The sequence below is a fragment of the Anarhichas minor genome, unplaced genomic scaffold (genome assembly GCF_050575085.1).
Source record: "Anarhichas minor isolate MPS153535 unplaced genomic scaffold, ASM5057508v1 ptg000005l, whole genome shotgun sequence".
Taxonomy (NCBI): domain Eukaryota; kingdom Metazoa; phylum Chordata; class Actinopteri; order Perciformes; family Anarhichadidae; genus Anarhichas; species Anarhichas minor.
In genome coordinates this window covers 3969339-3995619 of record NW_027466451.1, presented here as the reverse complement: position 1 = coordinate 3995619, position 26281 = coordinate 3969339, and the positions used below count along the sequence as shown (strand labels likewise).

The 26281-nt window shown below is 42.2% G+C and overlaps 2 protein-coding genes across 5 annotated transcripts in view; both read right to left on the bottom strand.

Annotated features, from left to right (window-relative positions):
- kiaa0513 (KIAA0513 ortholog) overlaps nucleotides 1-4009 on the bottom strand; it is a 34912-nt gene extending 30903 nt beyond the window's left edge. For all 4 annotated transcript variants that reach the window (XR_012947467.1, XR_012947468.1, XM_076076330.1 and 1 more), the window contains exon 1: nucleotides 3895-4009. The gene's annotated coding sequence lies outside the window, so the exon portion shown is untranslated. The remainder of the gene's footprint in view (nucleotides 1-3894) is intronic.
- A 1322-nt stretch (nucleotides 4010-5331) lies between these two features.
- Nucleotides 5332-26281, bottom strand: part of ces3 (carboxylesterase 3) — a 50725-nt gene continuing 29775 nt past the window's right edge. Inside the window, 9 exon segments of the mRNA XM_076112708.1 lie at nucleotides 5332-5521; nucleotides 5751-5823; nucleotides 6010-6159; nucleotides 6331-6472; nucleotides 7741-7821; nucleotides 7953-8093; nucleotides 8457-8558; nucleotides 9383-9487; nucleotides 9623-9776. Coding sequence (XP_075968823.1) covers nucleotides 5332-5521; nucleotides 5751-5823; nucleotides 6010-6159; nucleotides 6331-6472; nucleotides 7741-7821; nucleotides 7953-8093; nucleotides 8457-8558; nucleotides 9383-9487; nucleotides 9623-9776 — 1138 coding nt within the window.

The following is a 26281-nucleotide window of genomic DNA, read 5'->3' as shown; positions in this document are numbered from 1 at the left end:
AGTATTTTTTTCATTTTTTTTTACAGTTTAATCATCACAGTGTGTAATAAAGTTTTACTGCTGCTGTTCCTTTTCAAGTAACAAGTCCCTGAATATCAATGCAGAGTGTCAGTGAACAGACATAAAGCAGTAGTGTGTTCAGTGAACGGAGCAGGTTAAAAGCATTTAACGGCGGAAGTCATGGCGAGCGGAGGAGCGGAAGAAGCTCCCGGCGTCATTTAAGTCGCAAGTTTGGGAACATTTTGTCTTCCCTGTAACTTATAATGACGGATAATGGTGCTGGACGAAACCGTTACGGTATGTAGGCGTTATTTAAAGAGAAAGACACGACAACGGCAACACATCGGGCATGTCCACACATATGAAGAGACACCATCCTGGTCTTTCAGCGGCGGGGGTCAAGGCACAACAACAAGGTATCATCGCGGCATTTAAGAAAGCGTTTGTGGCAGAATCAGACCGGGCTAAAGCTATTACAGCATCTATTCTCCGTAGTGGAAAACAAAGGATTTCTAAATCTGGTTAAAGTGTGTCTGGAAGTCAAAGCTGAAGCAGGAGTTGTTGTGATGATGTTTACAAAAGACACTTTGGGTGAAACGGTCACTGCTCAACTCTTTGAGTTGGTACAATGTGTCTTATCAGATGACTGCATGGGTTACTTGCCCTGCTGAACTGTTTATTTTTGCAACGATGTTGCAATGTTTCTGAAGCTCTGCAATCATCTTGTTGTGAATAATGTTCTTATTACTGAAAGGAATGATAGCCAAAAGTTATGAAAACTGAGACCAAGATTGTAATACACCAGAATCATCCATTAGGTGCAGTGCTGGCCTGAGTAAGTGTTATTTTCCACCACGGCCCTGAACCAACATGATTATCAGTGTCAGAATTGATAGCAGTCCTCCAGCTGAGCTGGACCAGACCTCCACAGGCAGCAGGGAGGGGGTGAGGAGCTCTTCTAGTGGACCCAAACAACACTGGACTACACTATGTGTCACCTGATTGCAGGTGTTAACATTGGCAGGAATAACCTTTACCTGTATCACCAACAACTAGAAACTACAAAGTCCCATTTTTACTGAACAGCTTTAAAATCACAAATCCCACCAAATAAATACCATTGATTCACGGTCACTTATAATATGGTGAATATGTTTTATGGAACAACATATACCTTCATAACTGTTCATTTAAAGCTCAGTCACCAGCAGCACAACGGTGCCAGAGTGTGACAGCTGAAGTGCACACCCTCACACATCACATGGTACAATAGTGTGTGACAGGCTGAAGTGGCTGATGGCAGATAAGTCAGGAGGAGCATTCAGCTGAGGTGGACCAGTGTAACAGCTGAGGGGAACGATGTAATCTGTCAGTGCAGTCCCCCCCAACGGGCAGCACATCATCTGTTTTCACAAGCTGGATGTGTGGAGACAGACAGTAGCACTTCACCCCACCATCATCTCAGCAAATCGTATCCACGACATCTACCATTAAATAATACAAATATCTTTTAACATCAAAGGCGCAAAAGTGAAACTACCAAGGTTTGGTTTTAACACACTTCCCATGGAAGCATACTCAACTAGAAGGGTATTCAGAGAGCGCAGTCTTCTGCCAAGCCAACGTGGTCTCAGGGCTGGTATCTGAAGCCCCGAGACCCGGCTGGCCAGGGCAGAGTGCCCCATCGTGCAATGTTAACCAAAGTGAAAACATGATTTCTTTCCGCATGATTTGGATAAGCTCCAAAGTGAGATGGGTTGTGCTCTTCCTCGGCCCATGCTACACCCTTATACCAAGTTTTTAAAAAATTGGGACAATAGTTTGTCTGTAATCCTGCTGACGGACAGACAGACCAACAAACAAGCAAAGGGAACATAATCTTCTGGCGGAGATATAGAGTGTTGCAGGAATGAGACCTAACACCCAGAAATGAGTCAGCCTTTGGCTGTTTGTTGAGGGAACCAGTGATGCTAACTTCCTGTTGGACTACGAGAAGACTACATCATCCTGCAGCACAGAAAGGTCAAAGAGGACATTCAATACTAATACCATTACCACCTCCTGACCGAACATGTCAACTATGGCTTCATCACAACCTGTAACGAGTAAGAGTCGAGACAAAACGCCTACCTGTGCAATTCATGCTCATACAGAAGCTAAGACATACGTCTCCATCTTTACAGACCTCAGAGGAAGAAAAGCATGCACAACAAAGCAGCTAAACAAACACTACAGGGCCAGGGTGGAATGAGTGATGGGTGCTATCAAAGCTGGGAGGAAGCTCTCCTCCGTGTGCACAATCCATCAACCCAAACCACTGGAGAGGAAAGCCAGCAACCTTCCTTCACTGGCCAACGGCTACTAAAGATCTCTAGGGGAACGACATGGAACCAGTTAAGATCATTTCAGATTGTAGTACGGGGATTTGTGATGAATCTAGAGATAATTCTAGAAATCATCGAGTGTAAAATGGCTTCAGCATGAACGTCTTTCTACATATTCACTACAGAGCTTCTCCTTTGTGCAGTGTTCATCATTCATGGTTATGATGGACTCAATAGGGAAGAACATTTTCCTTCAGAACTCGCAGACTACTTGAAATACACTAGTCATCTTTTGACATAAGAAACACACTGTACATGTCCACTAATTATTTATATTATTAACTAATAATGACAACACTGACAAGTCATATACTATATACTATATATATATATATACTATACATATATAAAAACAATTAAATTAATTTCTAATATTGTTTGAACACAATATTTCATACAAAAAAGTATGTTCATTGGCTGGCTGTTATACCCTTTTAAAATTACATTTAAATTTAGTGAAAAATGTTCAGTGCTAGCACCACCATCGCTTCTTCATGTTCATTGGTCACCAGTAAACTCATAAACTCCAGATCAAACTGCTTTAAGTTTAAATTCGCAGCCATTCAAACTTCAGACAGCAGAGGTTTATCCAGGAAGTAGCTTTCATACCTCGAATCATTTTTTGATTTGTATAAGTATATATGATAAGTATGAAAGTGTGTTGAGGTGAAATGATCAGCTGCCTCTCCACATGCATCCTACTGAGCGCGTGTCACCTGCAGCGCGTTTGTGATTGGAGGAAACGAGTGTTGCCCCCGGTCTCCCTACTACAGTATGTTATGAAGGGCTGTCTGCAGGTGTACCTCTTATTCTAGACCCCATTACACAATATGATAGCTGCATAATGCATTGCTCTTTAGAGGAGAGTGTGAGGAGATCTTCTCCAGTGAGGTGGAAGCAGCAGGACATGTTCCAACATATCAGCAGACACAACCGGCCGTGGTGAAGGAAGAAGCAGCTTGTTGAACAAGTGCTACAGTAATGATACATCCACCGAATACAAAAGGGTCAACCCACTTATACATAGCTCTCAATAAGCGAGCTCGTCTTGTATTGAACCGCACTGAATGAGGTCCGGTTCCCGCTGTCTGAGGAGAGGTGACGTTATTCAGACACGAGGAGTTGAGAACACATGGTAGAACCAGGTCGCTGAGCACCGACCACTAGCGCTGCCCGGTGCTGGGAGAGGAAGCAGCTCTGAGTCAACACGGAGAGAGGCTGACGTTTCCTGGAACGGAGCGCTGCTGTTTTCACAAGAACAGGGACACCCCGCGTCAGTCCCGCAGCTGGACCCGCACGTGAGGCCAAGCAGGCTGCACATTAAAGCGTTTTATCTCAACGATAACGATAACATCACGAGAAGCGACGCTCCGCCGTGTGACCCCGCTACCATTCAAAGATACACAGGAAAGCTATGCAAACATGGCGGTGACGAGTCGTAGACGAATGAGCCTCGAATATGAAAATGTATATTTTATGAAACGACGTCAGAAGAAACAGCTGTACGTACATGAGACGTCCCGTGCTGGCTGCTCCTCTCAGCTGCTCGTGCGTCGTAGCTTTCTGCTCACTGGGGTATTGAGGGAAGAAGAGCGCAAGCGCAGAGAGAGGCGGATCACGACGAGGGGGGAACCCAATGACGTCGACGAACAGCGCAGCCAATAGCAGCAGGGCTGCGTTAAATCGGCATTTATATTACCGGATGTTTCCTACACAATAAAAGCACGGTGGCTAAATTGTGACCTCGACTGACAACAGATTCTATTTTGAGTATTTGTTAATTCTTTCTTTCAATTGTAATAAAAACGTTTTTAATTCAAGTCCTTCCACTGACTATTTAATGCATTCCTTGGATATTTGTCAAAAATAATTAAATTTTAAAAGGCTGGGATATTAAATTGCATAAAGAAAACAGTGTGTAAACTGTGATTAGATTAGGTTTGTCGATATTCTCGTCAAATATTTAGAAAAATAATGATTCAGTATTAAATCTTAGAGTAGAAGTAAGATTAGACTCATTTAGGAGTTTCCTAAATGAACTGTACACTTGTTTCTTTGGGGGCACACACACACACACACACACGCACACACACCCTGTGATTATCTATACAATAACAACATCTTCTCTATTCCTGCTTTGATATGACCTTCTTTAAGTGCTTAATACATTGCAAGTTTTTATGAAATTAAAACAAACTGAAATAAAATAACTAAAGCAACTCTGGCCCGCTGGCTTTTTTAAATGTAACTTGACTTATTTACAGATTTACACCTAACATCATACTATTTTAAGTGGACACGTGGTTCATACAGAATACTGCAGTAAATGACTGTAATGTCAAACGTTGAACTGCTTCGTAGTGTTTGTAGTTATTTTGACAGAAATAAATGTTTTCTGGTCTACAAACACTGATCTTCTTGCAGTGTAACTGGTTAAGAAGTAGACTTTTACTATTGTTTGTCCTGTTATATATTTCATATTTGTCTGTACATGGCACCTCCTGCCTTAAGCACATGATGATGTATACCGGTAACTATATTTCTTCTGCTAGTTTGCACATCTTTTGAATATTTTATATGGTGGCTGAACATCATATGAACATCATATTCATTTATTACTCTCACTCACTCACCTTCATGATTTCTGTTAGCTCTCAAATTTTGGAGATATTTCAAACTGCGTCTACAAACCATGACGCCATCGGTGTGTGTTCACAAGAGACACATTTCCTGTCTTTGCAATGAAAGGGTTTTCTTTATTGACAACTATTTTACAGAAAGTCAAAAGAGACACTTCAAAGACTTGCCAAAGAAAGCCAGTGAATCCTTTCTAAAACAGAGATAGCGGGGGGGAGGCAGTGATTCACATTGTTAGTGATTTTCAGTGAGGAGGCATAAGAACGCTCAAACTTTGGACCGATACAAACAACATGGCAGCCTGCGGAGATCAGTTTGCAGCTTCGGCTGCTGCTGTTGCTGCCAACTGTTCCAGCTTCTGAGGCAGGACGACAGTAGCAAAATGGACCCGGTCCTTCCTCAGGTTCTGTCTCACTGTCTGCGTCAGGCCCAGCTCCAGGTACTCCTGCTTCTGTCTGTCATACTGAGGCCAGACGACGAGCCCAGGGCCGTTGGGAGAGCTGCAGACACATACAAACATGAAGAGAATCGTGTGTTTTAATGATTCTATATGGTCAGCTTTGAGAATTCATTTCTGTGTGTCTGCATGCTTGCAGCTTCATACCTTGTACAAGTCATCTACTGAACATAAAACCAAAACAGTGAGCTCCATAGAGCTGAGTGCAGCTGCAGAGTCAAATAGAAGTAAATGATCATAATATAAATAAGTAATTGTTAATGCCCACTCACCCAGTCCTTGTGAAACTGCCCCAGTATGACATCATGGTCCTGCAGAGTCTTTCATCCTCCGTGGTGATGTTGCCTGAAGATGGAACAAGATGACTTTAAAACAAGTCCTGATGAACATGAACCCTGGTCTGAAGTGACTTCAGTGCTTTCATGCTGTAGTCACATTCATTCCTTTATTTATCCCACCAAGTGGCCATGCCTGATATTCATCCTACTTCACCCCTCACTCGTTTGTAATGACACAAGACGTATAACCCACCTATGATCTGTGTATGTCCACTCCAGAAACATCCACCGAACATGAAGCTTACGTCATCTGCATGATCTGCCTTTACGAAGCTGGGTCTGGTGTCTTTGTGAATCCCAGGACGGTACACAAACTCATACATGTAAACCGGAACGCCCGCATCTGGATACACGGAGGAGACAGACAAGGGGTGCACGTGTGAGATCAAAAATCAACTCAGAGTGATGTGTGAACTCGAGGAGGCTTCCCTCATGGGATTACAGCAGCATCAAGTCATCTACACTCTAACAGCACAGAACGGCCTGTACACACTCTCTCCAGCTGCTCTCTGACCTGAGTGGTATCCGGCCACCATGACGACAGGCAGCGTCATCAGCAGGTCTCCCACGATCTCGGTGAACGCGTCTCTGATCTCCTCCGGTGTTTTGGCATCTTTCATGTACTCGTCGGCGATGAGATTGTTGGCAGAGGAGGCCTGGAGCAGGAAGGAGGGTCGGACCGTCAGGTTTCCCTTCTATGGCAAATTCTCATTGCCAAGAAAGATGACTTCATGAGCTCTAATCCCGTTGACTGTGCACACTGTTCACATGTGATGTGAGCAACATGTGATCAATGGGTTTGCCTGACGACCTTGTTGGTCAAAATGTTGCAGCATTAATAGGAGACGCTACAGGTGAATAGGTTAAACTAATGAACGAATGAACTAAGGCACATCAACATGAAACGTCCCCATGATGACTCATCAAGACAACTATTACAAATTATCTGAAAATGGATGTTTAATATGCAAATGAGGCAGTATCTAATCAAATATATGGCAATTTGCATTCATTTCTTAAACTGTATTACAGTGGTCATGTACATACAGGTACATACTTACTAACATTACATTAAGATTATTTTTAATATAACAAGTCGGAATGTTTTCAGCTCTAACATTAAATGGTAAATTAACTCTACTTGTATTTCTCTCTTCTAGTCTTCTGACCACTCAAAGCACTTTAACACTACATGTCATCATTCACCCATTCACACCCATTCATACACTGATGAGGGGCTACCATGCAAGGTGCCACCTGCCCATCAGGACTATGTCATCATTAACACACATTCATACACTGCAGGGACAGCGTAGTCATTTAGGGTTAAGTCTCTTGCCCAAGGACACATCGACATGGACGAGCAGAGCCGGGGATCGAACCGCCGATCCTCTGATTGAAGGACGACTGCTTCACCACTGAACCCCTCGAGCCACTGTCGACCCTGACAAGTGATCACCAGCGACCCCACACGACTCTTTTAAAGACGGCCTGAACTCAAAGATGTGTTTTGCTTATTGTTCCTTCGGCTGATGTTTGAGCTTCACTGAGCTACGTCTGACACGAGCAGGCCGTGACTTCACAACTTGTTTGGAAGCCGCTTATGGTTCAAAATGCTACTCGACAAGTGTGATGTGGAAACATGTACACTTATACTGAGAAAGAGCTTTTCAATGATGTTTAGTTCTTCACACGTACACAAACATAACATCTTTAGGTTCTGCATTTTGCATTGAGGAAGAAAGACAATCTTCATTAATGAGGGATTATCTGATGTCTGGAAGGGACCTCTAAGCTAATGACATCAGGAATCAGGAAAACTGAAATTCAATATAAACTGTTAAATAACTTAACAAATATAAAAAACAACTCAATTAAAATGAATCAATCATCAAACAGCAGCATCAGTGCTCATACATCGTACCCCAGTAGGATAGAACATGTTCATCACTGCCAGCACAGACGCTCTGCTCATGCCGTTCTCCCAGCCAGGAGGGGCGAAGTGCTGAGATGGGACAACGCTTCAGAATTAGTTCAATATGAAGTACAAATACTTCAAGATCAAGAAAAGCAGGAACTGGACTTGTCACAGAGGCTGTGTTAAGTGTACTATGTGTGAATAGACTGCTGTGTGACCTGAGGCAGGATCCATCCAAACTCATGGTTGGTTATTCCCATCATCACCGGAACCCTCAACACCTCTTTCCTCTTGAGCAGCTCCTCGGCTGTGTCGGTGAGAAACACTCCGTCCACCACGGCTCCCAGGTAGATTCTCATCTAAACACAGGACACTGCTTACTGCGACTGAACAGGGCAGAGTGGATGAATGTGAGCCAAACTTTCTATGGCTTTTCAGCAGCCAGGAGTGTTCACAGGCTGCCATCTGGTGGCTACAGTTAAGGACAACACTTTCAATTCAGATCTGGCATTTTACACAGAACCTCGACAAAATTAGAATTTCATTTTGGGTGAGGTTTCTGTTAGTCTGTTCCCCCTCCGTGATATACCAGCTTCATAAAATATGTTATTTGAACTCTCTAACGACGGAAAGATCCAGGAAATGCAATAAAACACTCGATCAAATCAGAGCTAAATAGTTTTCTACAACATCTGCTCGCACATCTTCACGACACCATGTACCTTTTTAGTTGCATCAACTAGCTCTTCTTTACTCTTCCCCTTCATACACTGGACCAGTTCCTCTGTGCTGCTGCGGTCGCATCCAGTGAGGTTGGCAACAATCTAGGTATGAGGAAGAGATCCATAAAAAGGCATAAATACACAAGTACGTGCACACGTATCCTGATACAATAATTCTCTAGACAAAGTGAAAGTCCGCACTTATTTTACTCTGGTACGTGTGGAAGTTGCTAAAAGAATATACTTATCTTTATTGGCCATTGCACTAAGGAGCCACAACATCCGTTAGTATTAATGGGGGTTTGGTAGATGGTAGCTGAAAATGTTCAAGCCTCTGAACCTCTACTTTACAAATGTTCATTCTGTTTAACGTTTAAACGTTTATATTAAGACCAATAATAAATCAAATGGCTATGTGTAATTTAAATGAGGTAACTCGTTGGTCCCCTTCAGCTCTACGGAGCTTCTTAGTCTATTCTGGATCTTTTTCTGGCACAGAACTCTCATCAACCTCTGACTAGGTTCTGATGAAGCCACTGTAAACTACTGTCCAGCAGCAAACAGCAGACGGACAAAGTCAGTGACTAGCTGGTGAACTCTAACAGCTAAAGAGACAGAGATGTTGTTCTCAGGAGCTGGTGGAGACCAACACAGAGCTAAAGGTTCTATTTACATTCATCAGGTGGACACAAACAAGACTTTAATGACAATCTTATATTGCTTTAAGTCTGGTAGATATTTAAATTGGGAACTGTTTACTAACATCTTTGCCATGACAAATTTATCAGGTTATAATATGTCATTGTTGTGTTTTGTCTTAATTCACCAAGTGGCCCAAACATAAAAAAAGAATACAGCTTTAAGTACTGTTGGAACAAGTACATGTTCAAAACATGCTAATCTGCTCAGTGTACATATGACAGTACCTTGGCATGACCCAAAGGATGTCTTGTCGTGTAGGTCCCAAGTGTTGCTACTCCACTCTGAAAGACTGCCCTCTGAAACAGTCCTTCTGCTTGTGGAGACAGAGTCTGTTCATAAGGAAGGACACATATGCATTAACATGATCAAGGTGCACTCAGTAATTAGCTCTGGTATGGCTCAGCTACATGTGTAAATGTATGTGACTAACATGTTTCTGTTCTTCCGCTGATTTGTTTTCTCACCAGTATTGATGCACTGATGCGTCCTGCCGATTCTCCAGCCACTGTGACAGTTTGTGGATCGCCGCCAAAGGCCTCGATACTCTCCTGCACCCATCTCAGTGCTGCTAGCTGGTCCAAGAAACCCCAGTTGCCCTGAGCGTGCTCGTCTCCAGTGCTTTGAAACAGGAAAACGTTGTCTTCTTAGAGAATCATTTCATCATTGTGATACTGTGATACTGTGGATACTGTGATACTGTGGATACTGTGATACTGTGATACTGTGGATATTGTGATACTGTGGATACTGTGGATACTGTGATACTGTGGATACTGTGGATACTGTAGATACTGTGATACTGTGGATACTGTGGATACTGTGATACTGTGATACTGTGGATACTGTGGATACTGTGGATACTGTGGATACTGTAGATACTGTGGATACTGTGGATACTGTGATAATGTGGATACTGTGGATACTGTGATACTGTGGATACTGGATACTGGGATACTGTGGATACTGTGATACTGTGGATACTGGATACTGTGGATACTGTGATACTGTGGATACTGTGATACTGTGATAATGTGGAAACTGTGGATACTGTGATACTGTGGATACTGTGATACTGGGATACTGTGGATACTGTGATACTGTGATACTGTGATACTGTGGATACTGGGATACTGTGGATACTGTGATACTGTGATAATGTGGATACTGTGGATACTGTGATACTGTGGATACTGGATACTGGGATACTGTGGATACTGTGATACTGTGGATACTGTGATACTGTGGATACTGTGGATATTGTGATACTGTGATACTGTGGATACTGTGATACTGTGATACTGTGATACTGTGGATACTGTGATACTGTGGATACTGTGATACTGTGGATACTGTGATACTGGGATACTGTGGATACTGTGATACTGTGGATACTGTGGATACTGTGGATATTGTGATACTGTGGATACTGTAGATACTGTGATACTGTGGATACTGTGATACTGTGGATACTGTGAATACTGTGGATACTGTGTTACTGTGATACTGTGGATACTGGGATACTGTGGATACTGTGATACTGTGATACTGTGATACTGTGATACTGTGGATACTGTGGATACTGTGATACTGTGGATACTGTGGATACTGTAGATACTGTGGATACTGTGGATACTGTGATACTGTGGATACTGTGGATACTGTGGATACTGTGGATTCTGTGATACTGTGGATACTGTGGATACTGTGATACTGTGATAATGTGGAAACTGTGGATACTGTGGATACTGGGATACTGTGGATACTGTGATACTGTGGATACTGTGATAATGTGGATACTGTGGATACTGTGATACTGTGGATACTGTGGATACTGTGGATACTGTGGATTCTGTGATACTGTGGATACTGTGGATACTGTGGATACTGTGATACTGTGATAATGTGGAAACTGTGGATACTGTGGATACTGGGATACTGTGGATACTGTGATACTGTGGATACTGTGATAATGTGGATACTGTGGATACTGTGATACTGTGGATACTGTGGATACTGTGATACTGTGGATACTGTGATACTGTGATACTGTGGATACTGTGGATACTGTGGATATTGTGATACTGTGATACTGTGGATACTGTGATACTGTGGATACTGTGGATACTGTGATACTGTGGATACTGTGGATACTGTGGATACTGTGGATACTGTGATACTGTGATAATGTGGAAGCTGTTGTCGTATCTTGCATGCGACAGTTCTGTTGAAGTGATGAGGAAGGATGCTCCGTGGACACTGTTCTTGCTGGTATAATAAAGTTTATTACAAACAAGCAACACATGCCATTACGGACGTCTAGATCGTCCGGAGGTCTCAAGTCGAATCCGAAAAGTCCCTGCTTCTAGGGCGCTCGCTTCATCTTTATATAGGGTACATGTTGTGTTTACATCTGGGCGGAACGTAAGAGAATGTATGTGGCCTCCTCATTCTACACATCCACCCTTCTGCCCCTGGTCTCCTGCACATCTGGTTTTCATCTAAGACAACTACACTTGGGGTCTTCGCTGTACTGTGCAAGGCCTGAAAATATACCACACTGTGGATACTGTGGATACTGTGATACTGTGGATACTGTGGATACTGTGATACTGTGGATACTGTGATACTGTGGATACTGTGGATACTGCGGATACTGGGGATACTGTGGATACTGTGATACTGGGGATACTGTGATACTGGGGATACTGGGATACTGTGGATACTGTGATACTGTGGATACTGTGATATTGTGATACTGTGATACTGTGGATACTGTGATACTGTGATACTGTGGATACTGTGATACTGTGATACTGGGGATACTGCGGATACTGTGGATACTGTGATACTGTGGATACTGTGATACTGGGATACTGGGATACTGTGATACTGGGATACTGTGGATACTGTGGATATTGTGATACTGTGGATACTGTGATACTGTGGATACTGTGATACTGTGATACTGTGGATACTGTGATACTGTGGATACTGTGATACTGTGATAATGTGGAAACTGTGGATACTGTGATACTGTGATACTGTGGATACTGTGATACTGTGGATACTGTGATACTGTGATACTGTGGATACTGTGGATACTGTGATACTGTGGATACTGTAGATACTGTGGATACTGTGATACTGTGGATACTGTGGATACTGTGATACTGTGATAATGTGGAAACTGTGGATACTGTGATACTGTGGATAATGTGGATACTGTGGATACTGTGGATACTGTGGATACTGTGATACTGTGGATACTGTGGATAATGTGGATACTGTAATACTGTGGATACGGTGATACTGTTGATACTGGGATACTGTGGATACTGTGGATACTGTGATACTGTGGATACTGTGGATACTGTGGATACTGTGGATACTGTGATACTGTGATAATGTGGAAACTGTGGATACTGTGGATACTGTGGATACTGGGGATACTGTGGATACTGTGATACTGTGATACTGTGGATACTGTGATACTGTGGATACTGTGATACTGTGGATACTGTGGGTACTGTGATACTGTGGATACAGTGATACTGTGCTACTGTGATACTGTGGATACTGTGGATACTGTGGATACTGTGATACTGTGGATACTGTGATAATGTGGATACTGTGGATACTGTGATACTGTGGATACTAGGATATTGTGATTCTGTGGATACTGTGATACTGTGGATACTGTGGATACTGTGGATACTGTGATACTGTGGATACTATGGATACTGTGGATACTGTGGATATTGTGATACTGTGATACTGTGGATACTGTGGATACTGTGATACTGTGGATACTGTGATACTGTGGATACTGTGGATACTGTGGATACTGTGGATACTGTGGATACTGTGGATACTGTGATAATGTGGAAGCTGTGGATACTGTGGATACTGTGATACTGTGGATACTGTGGATACTGTGATACTGTGGATACTGGGGATAATGTGTATACTGTGGATACTGTGATACTGTGATAATGTGGAAACTGTGGATACTGTGATACTGTGGATACTGTGGATACTGTGGATACTGTGATACTGTGGATACTGTGGATACTGTGATACTGTGATAATGTGGAAACTGTGGATACTGTGATACTGTGATAATGTGGAAACTGTGGATACTGTGGATACTGTGATACTGTGGATACTGTGGATACTGTGAATACTGTGGATACTGTGGATACTGTGGATACTGTAGATACTGTGGATACTGTGGATACTGTGATACTGCGGATACTCGGGATACTGTGGATACTGTGATACTGCGGATACTGTGATACTGGGATACTGTGATACTGTGATACTGTGATACTGTGGATACTGTGATACTGTGGATACTGTGATACTGTGGATACTGTGGATAATGTGGATACTGTGATACTGTTGATACTGGGATACTGTGGATACTGTGATACTGTGATACTGTGGATACTGTGATACTGTGGATACTGTGGATACTGTGATACTGTGATAATGTGGAAACTGTGGATACTGTGGATACTGTGGATACTGTGGATACTGGGGATACTGTGGATACTGTGATACTGTGGATACTGTGATACTGTGAAACTGTGATACTGTGATACTGTGGATACTGTGGGTACTGTGATACTGTGATACTGTGGATACAGTGCTACTGTGCTACTGTGATACTGTGATACTGTGGATACTGTGGATACTGTGATAATATGGATACTGTGGATACTGTGATACTGTGGATACTGTGGATACTGTGATAATATGGATACTGTGGATACTGTGATACTGTGGATACTGGGATATTGTGATTCTGTGGATACTGTGATACTGTGGATACTGTGGATATTGTGGATACCGTGGATACTGTGATACTGTGGATACTATGGATACTGTGGATATTGTGATACTGTGATACTGTGGATACTGTGATACTGTGATACTGTGGATACTGTGGATACTGTGGATACTGTGGATACTGTGGATACTGTGATAATGTGGAAGCTGTGGATACTGTGGATACTGTGATACTGTGGATACTGTGATACTGTGGATACTGTGGATACTGTGATACTGTGGATTCTGTGATACTGTGGATACTGTGGATACTGTGAAACTGTGATAATGTGGAAACTGTGGATACTGTGGATACTGTGATACTGTGATACTGTGGATACTGTGGATACTGTGATACTGTAGATACTGTGGATACTGTGATACTGCGGATACTGGGGATACTGTGGATACTGTGATACTGCGGATACTGTGATACTGTGATACTGGGATACTGGGATACTGTGGATACTGTGATACTGTGGATACTGTGGATATTGTGATACTGTAGATACTGTAGATACTGTGATACTGTGATACTGTGGATACTGTGATACTGTGATACTGTGGATACTGTGGATACTGGGATACTGTGATACTGGGATACTGTGATACTGTGATACTGTGGATACTGTGATACTGTGGATACTGTGATACTGTGATACTGTAGATACTGTGGATACTGTGATACTGTGGATACTGTGGATACTGTGGATTCTGTGATACTGTGATACTGTGGATACTGTGGATACTGTGGATACTGGGATACTGTGATACTGTGATACTGTGATAATGTGGATACTGTGGATACTGTGATACTGTGGATACTGTGATACTGTGGATACTGTGGATACTGTGGATACTGTGATACTGTGATAATGTGGAAACTGTGGATACTGTGGATACTGTGGATACTGTGATACTGTGATACTGTGGATACTGTGGATACTGTGGATACTGTGATACTGTGGATACTGTGGATACTGTGGATACTGTGGATACTGTGGATACTGTGATACTGTGGATACTGTGGATACTGTGATACTGTGATAATGTGGAAGCTGTGGATACTGTGATACTGTGGATACTGTGATACTGTGATACTGTGGATACTGTGATACTGTGGATACTGTGATACTGTGGATACTGTGGATACTGTGATACTGTGGATACTGGGGATACTGTGATACTGTGGATACTGTGATACTGCGGATACTGTGGATACTGTGGATACTGTGATACTGCGGATACTGTGATACTGGGATACTGGGATACTGTGATACTGGGATACTGTGGATACTGTGATACTGTGGATACTGTGGATACTGTGGATACTGTGGATACTGTGGATACTGTGATACTGTGATAATGTGGAAACTGTGGATACTGTGGATACTGGGATAATGTGGATACTGTGATACTGTGGATACTGTGATAATGTGGATACTGTGGATACTGTGGATACTGTGATACTGTGGATACTGTGATACTGTGGATACTGTAATACTGTGGATACTGTGGACACTGTGATACTGTGGATACTGTGATACTGTGATAATGTGACACTGTGGAAACTGTGGATACTGTGGATACTGTGATACTGTGGATACTGGGGATACTGTGGATACTGTGATACTGTGGATACTGTGATATTGTGGATACTGTGATACTGTGGATACTGTGAAACTGTGATACTTTGGATACTGTGAGTACTGTGATACTGTGATACTGTGATACTGTGGATACAGTGATACTGTGATACTGTGATACTGTGGATACTGTGGATACTGTGGATTCTGTGATAATGTGGATACTGTGGATACTGTGGATACTGTGATACTGTGGAAACTGTGGATACTGTGGATACTGTGATACTGTGATAATGTGGATACTGTGGATACTGTGATACTGTGATACTGGGGATACTGGGGATACTGGGGATACTGTGGATACTGTGATACTGTGGATACTGTGATACTGTGATACTGTGGATACTGTGATACTGTGAAACTGTGATACTGTGATACTGTGGATACTGTGGATACTGGGGATACTGTGGATACTGTGATACTGTGGATACTGTGATACTGTGGATACTGTGATACTGTGGATACTGTGAAACTGTGATACTTTGGATACTGTGGGTACTGTGATACTGTGATACTGTGGATACAGTGATACTGTGATACTGTGATACTGTGGATACTGTGGATTCTGTGATAATGTGGATACTGTGGATACTGTGGATACTGTGATACTGTGGAAACTGTGGATACTGTGGATACTGTGATACTGTGGATACTGGGGATACTGGGGATACTGTGGATACTGTGATACTGTGGATACTGTGATACTGTGATACTGTGGATACTGTGATACTGTGGATACTGTGATACTGTGGATACTGTGATACTGTGATACTGTGAAACTGTGATACTGTGATACTGTGGATACTGTGGATACTGTGATACTGTGATAATGTGGATACTGTGGATACTGTGATACTGTGATACTGTGGATACTGGGGATACTGGGGATACTGTGGATACTGTGATACTGTGGATACTGTGATACTGTGATACTGTGGATACTGTGATACTGTGGATACTGTGATACTGTGATACTGTGAAACTGTGATACTGTGATACTGTGGATACTGTGGGTACTGTGATACTGTGATACTGTGGATACAGTGATACTGTGCTACTGTGGATACTGTGGATACTGTGGATACTGTGGATACTGTGATAATGTGGAAGCTGTGGATACTGTGGATACTGTGATACTGTGGATACTGTGATACTGTGGATACTGCGGATACTGTGATACTGTGGATACTGGGGATACTGTGATAATGTGGATACTGTTGATACTGTGATACTGTGGATTCTGTGATACTGTGGATACTGTGGATACTGTGATACTGTGGATAATGTGGATACTGTGATACTGTGGATACTGTGATACTGGGATACTGTGGATACTGTGATACTGTGATACTGTGGATACTGTGATACTGTGGATACTGTGGATACTGTGATACTGTGATAATGTGGAAACTGTGGATACTGTGGATACTGTGATACTGTGGATACTGGGGATACTGTGGATACTGTGATACTGTGGATACTGTGATACTGTGGATACTGTGATACTGTGGATACTGTGGGTACTGTGATACTGTGATACTGTCGATACAGTGATACTGTGCTACTGTGATACTGTGGATACTGTGGATACTGTGGATACTGTGATACTGTGGATACTGTGATAATGTGGATACTGTGGATACTGGGATATTGTGATACTGTGGATACTGTGATACTGTGGATACTGTGGATATTGTGGATACTGTGATACTGTGGATACTGTGATACTGTGGATACTGTGATACTGTGGATACTGTGATACTGTGGATACTGTGAAACTGTGATACTTTGGATACTGTGGGTACTGTGATACTGTGATACTGTGATACTGTGGATACAGTGATACTGTGATACTGTGATACTGTGGATACTGTGGATACTGTGGATTCTGTGATAATGTGGATACTGTGATAATGTGGATACTGTGGATACTGGGATATTGTGATACTGTGGATACTGTGATACTGTGGATACTGTGGATATTGTGGATACTGTGATACTGTGGATACTGTGATACTGTGGATACTGTGGATACTGTGATACTGTGGATACTGTGATACTGTGGATACTGTGAAACTGTGATACTTTGGATACTGTGGGTACTGTGATACTGTGATACTGTGGATACAGTGATACTGTGATACTGTGATACTGTGATACTGTGGATACTGTGGATACTGTGGATTCTGTGATAATGTGGATACTGTGGATACTGTGGATACTGTGATACTGTGGAAACTGTGGATACTGTGGATACTGTGATACTGTGGATACTGGGGATACTGGGGATACTGTGGATACTGTGATACTGTGATACTGTGGATACTGTGATACTGTGGATACTGTGATACTGTGGATACTGTGATACTGTGATACTGTGAAACTGTGATACTGTGATACTGTGGATACTGTGATACTGTGATACTGTGGATACTGTGGGTACTGTGATACTGTGGATACTGTGATACTGTGGATACTGTGATACTGTGGATACTGTGGATACTGTGGATACTGTGATACTGTGGATACTGTGGATACTGTGGATACTGTGGATACTGTGGATACTGTGATAATGTGGAAGCTGTGGATACTGTGGATACTGTGATACTGTGGATACTGTGATACTGTGGATACTGTGGATACTGTGATACTGTGGATACTGGGGATACTGTGATAATGTGGATACTGTGGATACTGTGATACTGTGGATTCTGTGATACTGTGGATACTGTGGATACTGTGATACTGTGGATAATGTGGATACTGTGATACTGTGGATACTGTGATACTGTTGATACTGGGATACTGTGGATACTGTGATACTGTGATACTGTGGATACTGTGATACTGTGGATACTGTGATACTGTGATACTGTGAAACTGTGATACTGTGATACTGTGGATACTGTGGATACTGTGATACTGTGATAATGTGGATACTGTGGATACTGTGATACTGTGATACTGTGGATACTGGGGATACTGGGGATACTGGGGATACTGTGGATACTGTGATACTGTGGATACTGTGATACTGTGATACTGTGGATACTGGGGATACTGGGGATACTGGGGATACTGTGGATACTGTGATACTGTGGATACTGTGATACTGTGATACTGTGGATACTGTGATACTGTGGATACTGTGATACTGTGAAACTGTGATACTGTGATACTGTGGATACTGTGGGTACTGTGATACTGTGGATACAGTGATACTGTGCTACTGTGGATACTGTGGATACTGTGGATACTGTGATAATGTGGAAGCTGTGGATACTGTGGATACTGTGATACTGTGGATACTGTGATACTGTGGATACTGCGGATACTGTGATACTGTGGATACTGGGGATACTGTGATAATGTGGATACTGTGGATACTGTGATCCTGTGGATTCTGTGATACTGTGGATACTGTGGATACTGTGATACTGTGGATAATGTGGATACTGTGATACTGTGGATACTGTGATACTGGGATACTGTGGATACTGTGATACTGTGATACTGTGGATACTGTGGATACTGTGATACTGTGATAATGTGGAAACTGTGGATACTGTGGATACTGTGATACTGTGGATACTGGGGATACTGTGGATACTGTGATACTGTGGATACTGTGATACTGTGATACTGTGAAACTGTGATACTGTGATACTGTGATACTGTGGATACTGTGGGTACTGTGATACTGTGATACTGTGGATACAGTGATACTGTGCTACTGTGATACTGTGGATACTGTGGATACTGTGGATACTGTGATACTGTGGATACTGTGATAATGTGGATACTGTGGATACTGGGATATTGTGATACTGTGGATACTGTGATACTGTGGATATTGTGGATACTGTGATACTGTGGATACTGTGATACTGTGGATACTGTCGATACTGTGATACTGTGGATACTGTGATACTGTGGATACTGTGAAACTGTGATACTTTGGATGCTGTGGGTACTGTGATACTGTGATACTGTGATACTGTGGATACTGTGATACTGTGATACTGTGATACTGTGGATACTGTGGATACTGTGGATTCTGTGATAATGTGGATACTGTGGATACTGTGGATACTGTGATACTGTGGAAACTGTGGATACTGTGGATACTGTGATACTGTGGATACTGGGGATACTGGGGATACTGTGGATACTGTGATACTGTGATACTGTGGATACTGTGATACTGTGGATACTGTGATACTGTGATACTGTGATAATGTGGATACTGTGGATACTGTGATACTGTGATACTGGGGATACTGGGGATACTGGGGATACTGTGGATACTGTGATACTGTGGATACTGTGATACTGTGATACTGTGGATACTGTGATACTGTGAAACTGTGATACTGTGATACTGTGGATACTGTGGATACTGGGGATACTGTGGATACTGTGATACTGTGGATACTGTGATACTGTGGATACTGTGATACTGTGGATACTGTGAAACTGTGATACTTTGGATACTGTGGGTACTGTGATACTGTGATACTGTGGATACAGTGATACTGTGATACTGTGATACTGTGGATACTGTGGATTCTGTGATAATGTGGATACTGTGGATACTGTGGATACTGTGATACTGTGGAAACTGTGGATACTGTGGATACTGTGATACTGTGGATACTGGGGATACTGGGGATACTGTGGATACTGTGATACTGTGGATACTGTGATACTGTGATACTGTGGATACTGTGATACTGTGGATACTGTGATACTGTGGATACTGTGATACTGTGATACTGTGAAACTGTGATACTGTGATACTGTGGATACTGTGGATACTGTGATACTGTGATAATGTGGATACTGTGGATACTGTGATACTGTGATACTGTGGATACTGGGGATACTGGGGATACTGTGGATACTGTGATACTGTGGATACTGTGATACTGTGATACTGTGGATACTGTGATACTGTGGATACTGTGATACTGTGATACTGTGAAACTGTGATACTGTGATACTGTGGATACTGTGGGTACTGTGATACTGTGATACTGTGGATACAGTGATACTGTGCTACTGTGGATACTGTGGATACTGTGGATACTGTGGATACTGTGATAATGTGGAAGCTGTGGATACTGTGGATACTGTGATACTGTGGATACTGTGATACTGTGGATACTGCGGATACTGTGATACTGTGGATACTGGGGATACTGTGATAATGTGGATACTGTTGATACTGTGATACTGTGGATTCTGTGATACTGTGGATACTGTGGATACTGTGATACTGTGGATAATGTGGATACTGTGATACTGTGGATACTGTGATACTGGGATACTGTGGATACTGTGATACTGTGATACTGTGGATACTGTGATACTGTGGATACTGTGGATACTGTGATACTGTGATAATGTGGAAACTGTGGATACTGTGGATACTGTGATACTGTGGATACTGGGGATACTGTGGATACTGTGATACTGTGGATACTGTGATACTGTGGATACTGTGATACTGTGGATACTGTGGGTACTGTGATACTGTGATACTGTCGATACAGTGATACTGTGCTACTGTGATACTGTGGATACTGTGGATACTGTGGATACTGTGATACTGTGGATACTGTGATAATGTGGATACTGTGGATACTGGGATATTGTGATACTGTGGATACTGTGATACTGTGGATACTGTGGATATTGTGGATACTGTGATACTGTGGATACTGTGATACTGTGGATACTGTGATACTGTGGATACTGTGATACTGTGGATACTGTGAAACTGTGATACTTTGGATACTGTGGGTACTGTGATACTGTGATACTGTGATACTGTGGATACAGTGATACTGTGATACTGTGATACTGTGGATACTGTGGATACTGTGGATTCTGTGATAATGTGGATACTGTGATAATGTGGATACTGTGGATACTGGGATATTGTGATACTGTGGATACTGTGATACTGTGGATACTGTGGATATTGTGGATACTGTGATACTGTGGATACTGTGATACTGTGGATACTGTGGATACTGTGATACTGTGGATACTGTGATACTGTGGATACTGTGAAACTGTGATACTTTGGATACTGTGGGTACTGTGATACTGTGATACTGTGGATACAGTGATACTGTGATACTGTGATACTGTGATACTGTGGATACTGTGGATACTGTGGATTCTGTGATAATGTGGATACTGTGGATACTGTGGATACTGTGATACTGTGGAAACTGTGGATACTGTGGATACTGTGATACTGTGGATACTGGGGATACTGGGGATACTGTGGATACTGTGATACTGTGATACTGTGGATACTGTGATACTGTGGATACTGTGATACTGTGGATACTGTGATACTGTGATACTGTGAAACTGTGATACTGTGATACTGTGGATACTGTGGGTACTGTGATACTGTGGATACTGTGATACTGTGGATACTGTGATACTGTGGATACTGTGGATACTGTGGATACTGTGATACTGTGGATACTGTGGATACTGTGGATACTGTGGATACTGTGGATACTGTGATAATGTGGAAGCTGTGGATACTGTGGATACTGTGATACTGTGGATACTGTGATACTGTGGATACTGTGGATACTGTGATACTGTGGATACTGGGGATACTGTGATAATGTGGATACTGTGGATACTGTGATACTGTGGATTCTGTGATACTGTGGATACTGTGGATACTGTGATACTGTGGATAATGTGGATACTGTGATACTGTGGATACTGTGATACTGTTGATACTGGGATACTGTGGATACTGTGATACTGTGATACTGTGGATACTGTGATACTGTGGATACTGTGATACTGTGATACTGTGAAACTGTGATACTGTGATACTGTGGATACTGTGGATACTGTGATACTGTGATAATGTGGATACTGTGGATACTGTGATACTGTGATACTGTGGATACTGGGGATACTGGGGATACTGGGGATACTGTGGATACTGTGATACTGTGGATACTGTGATACTGTGATACTGTGGATACTGGGGATACTGGGGATACTGGGGATACTGTGGATACTGTGATACTGTGGATACTGTGATACTGTGATACTGTGGATACTGTGATACTGTGGATACTGTGATACTGTGAAACTGTGATACTGTGATACTGTGGATACTGTGGGTACTGTGATACTGTGGATACAGTGATACTGTGCTACTGTGGATACTGTGGATACTGTGGATACTGTGATAATGTGGAAGCTGTGGATACTGTGGATACTGTGATACTGTGGATACTGTGATACTGTGGATACTGCGGATACTGTGATACTGTGGATACTGGGGATACTGTGATAATGTGGATACTGTGGATACTGTGATCCTGTGGATTCTGTGATACTGTGGATACTGTGGATACTGTGATACTGTGGATAATGTGGATACTGTGATACTGTGGATACTGTGATACTGGGATACTGTGGATACTGTGATACTGTGATACTGTGGATACTGTGATACTGTGGATACTGTGGATACTGTGATACTGTGATAATGTGGAAACTGTGGATACTGTGGATACTGTGATACTGTGGATACTGGGGATACTGTGGATACTGTGATACTGTGGATACTGTGATACTGTGATACTGTGAAACTGTGATACTGTGATACTGTGATACTGTGGATACTGTGGATACTGTGATACTGTGATACTGTGGATACAGTGATACTGTGCTACTGTGATACTGTGGATACTGTGGATACTGTGGATACTGTGATACTGTGGATACTGTGATAATGTGGATACTGTGGATACTGGGATATTGTGATACTGTGGATACTGTGATACTGTGGATATTGTGGATACTGTGATACTGTGGATACTGTGATACTGTGGATACTGTCGATACTGTGATACTGTGGATACTGTGATACTGTGGATACTGTGAAACTGTGATACTTTGGATGCTGTGGGTACTGTGATACTGTGATACTGTGATACTGTGGATACTGTGATACTGTGATACTGTGATACTGTGGATACTGTGGATACTGTGGATTCTGTGATAATGTGGATACTGTGGATACTGTGGATACTGTGATACTGTGGAAACTGTGGATACTGTGGATACTGTGATACTGTGGATACTGGGGATACTGGGGATAATGTGGATACTGTGATACTGTGATACTGTGGATACTGTGATACTGTGGATACTGTGATACTGTGGATACTGTGATACTGTGATACTGTGAAACTGTGATACTGTGATACTGTGGATACTGTGGGTACTGTGATACTTTGGATACAGTGATACTGTGGATACTGTGATACTGTAGATACTGTGGATATTGTGGATACTGTGGATACTGTGGATACTGTGATACTGTGGATTCTGTGATACTGTGGATACTGTGGATACTGTGGATAATGTGGATACTGTGATACTGTGGATACTGTGATACTGTTGATACTGGGATACTGTGGATACTGTGATACTGTGGATTCTGTGATACTGTGGATACTGTGGATACTGTGATACTGTGGATAATGTGGATACTGTGATACTGTGGATACTGTGATACTGTTGATACTGGGATACTGTGGATACTGTGATACTGTGATACTGTGGATACTGTGATACTGTGGATACTGTGATACTGTGATACTGTGAAACTGTGATACTGTGATACTGTGGATACTGTGGATACTGTGATACTGTGATAATGTGGATACTGTGGATACTGTGATACTGTGATACTGTGGATACTGGGGATACTGGGGATACTGGGGATACTGTGGATACTGTGATACTGTGGATAATGTGGATACTGTGATACTGTGGATACTGTGATACTGTTGATACTGGGATACTGTGGATACTGTGATACTGTGGATACTGTGATACTGTGGATACTGTGATACTGTGATACTGTGAAACTGTGATACTGTGATACTGTGGATACTGTGGGTACTGTGATACTGTGGATACAGTGATACTGTGGATACTGTGATACTGTAGATACTGTGGATATTGTGGATACTGTGGATACTGTGATACTGTGGATACTGTGATACTGTGGATACTGTGGATATTGTGATACTGTGATACTGTGGATACTGTGGATACTGTGATACTGTGGATACTGTGATACTGTGGATACTGTGGATACTGTGGATACTGTGATACTGTGGATACTGTGGATACTGTGGATACTGTGGATACTGTGATAATGTGGAAGCTGTGGATACTGTGGATACTGTGATACTGTGGATACTGTGATACTGTGGATACTGTGGATACTGTGATACTGTGGATACTGGGGATACTGTGATAATGTGGATACTGTGGATACTGTGATACTGTGGATTCTGTGATACTGTGGATACTGTGGATACTGTGATACTGTGGATAATGTGGATACTGTGATACTGTGATACTGTTGATACTGGGATACTGTGGATACTGTGATACTGTGATACTGTGGATACTGTGATACTGTGGATACTGTGATACTGTGATACTGTGAAACTGTGATACTGTGATACTGTGGATACTGTGGATACTGTGATACTGTGATAATGTGGATACTGTGGATACTGTGATACTGTGATACTGTGGATACTGGGGATACTGGGGATACTGGGGATACTGTGGATACTGTGATACTGTGGATACTGTGATACTGTGATACTGTGGATACTGGGGATACTGGGGATACTGGGGATAATGTGGATACTGTGATACTGTGGATACTGTGATACTGTGATACTGTGGATACTGTGATACTGTGGATACTGTGATACTGTGAAACTGTGATACTGTGATACTGTGGATACTGTGGGTACTGTGATACTGTGGATACAGTGATACTGTGCTACTGTGGATACTGTGGATACTGTGGATACTGTGATAATGTGGAAGCTGTGGATACTGTGGATACTGTGATACTGTGGATACTGTGATACTGTGGATACTGTGATACTGTGATACTGTGAAACTGTGATACTGTGATACTGTGGATACTGTGGGTACTGTGATACTGTGGATACAGTGATACTGTGGATACTGTGATACTGTAGATACTGTGGATATTGTGGATACTGTGGATACTGTGGATACTGTGATACTGTGGATTCTGTGATACTGTGGATACTGTGGATACTGTGATACTGTGGATAATGTGGATACTGTGATACTGTGGATACTGTGATACTGTTGATACTGGGATACTGTGGATACTGTGATACTGTGGATTCTGTGATACTGTGGATACTGTGGATACTGTGATACTGTGGATAATGTGGATACTGTGATACTGTGGATACTGTGATACTGTTGATACTGGGATACTGTGGATACTGTGATACTGTGATACTGTGGATACTGTGATACTGTGGATACTGTGATACTGTGATACTGTGAAACTGTGATACTGTGATACTGTGGATACTGTGGATACTGTGATACTGTGATAATGTGGATACTGTGGATACTGTGATACTGTGATACTGTGGATACTGGGGATACTGGGGATACTGGGGATACTGTGGATACTGTGATACTGTGGATAATGTGGATACTGTGATACTGTGGATACTGTGATACTGTTGATACTGGGATACTGTGGATACTGTGATACTGTGGATACTG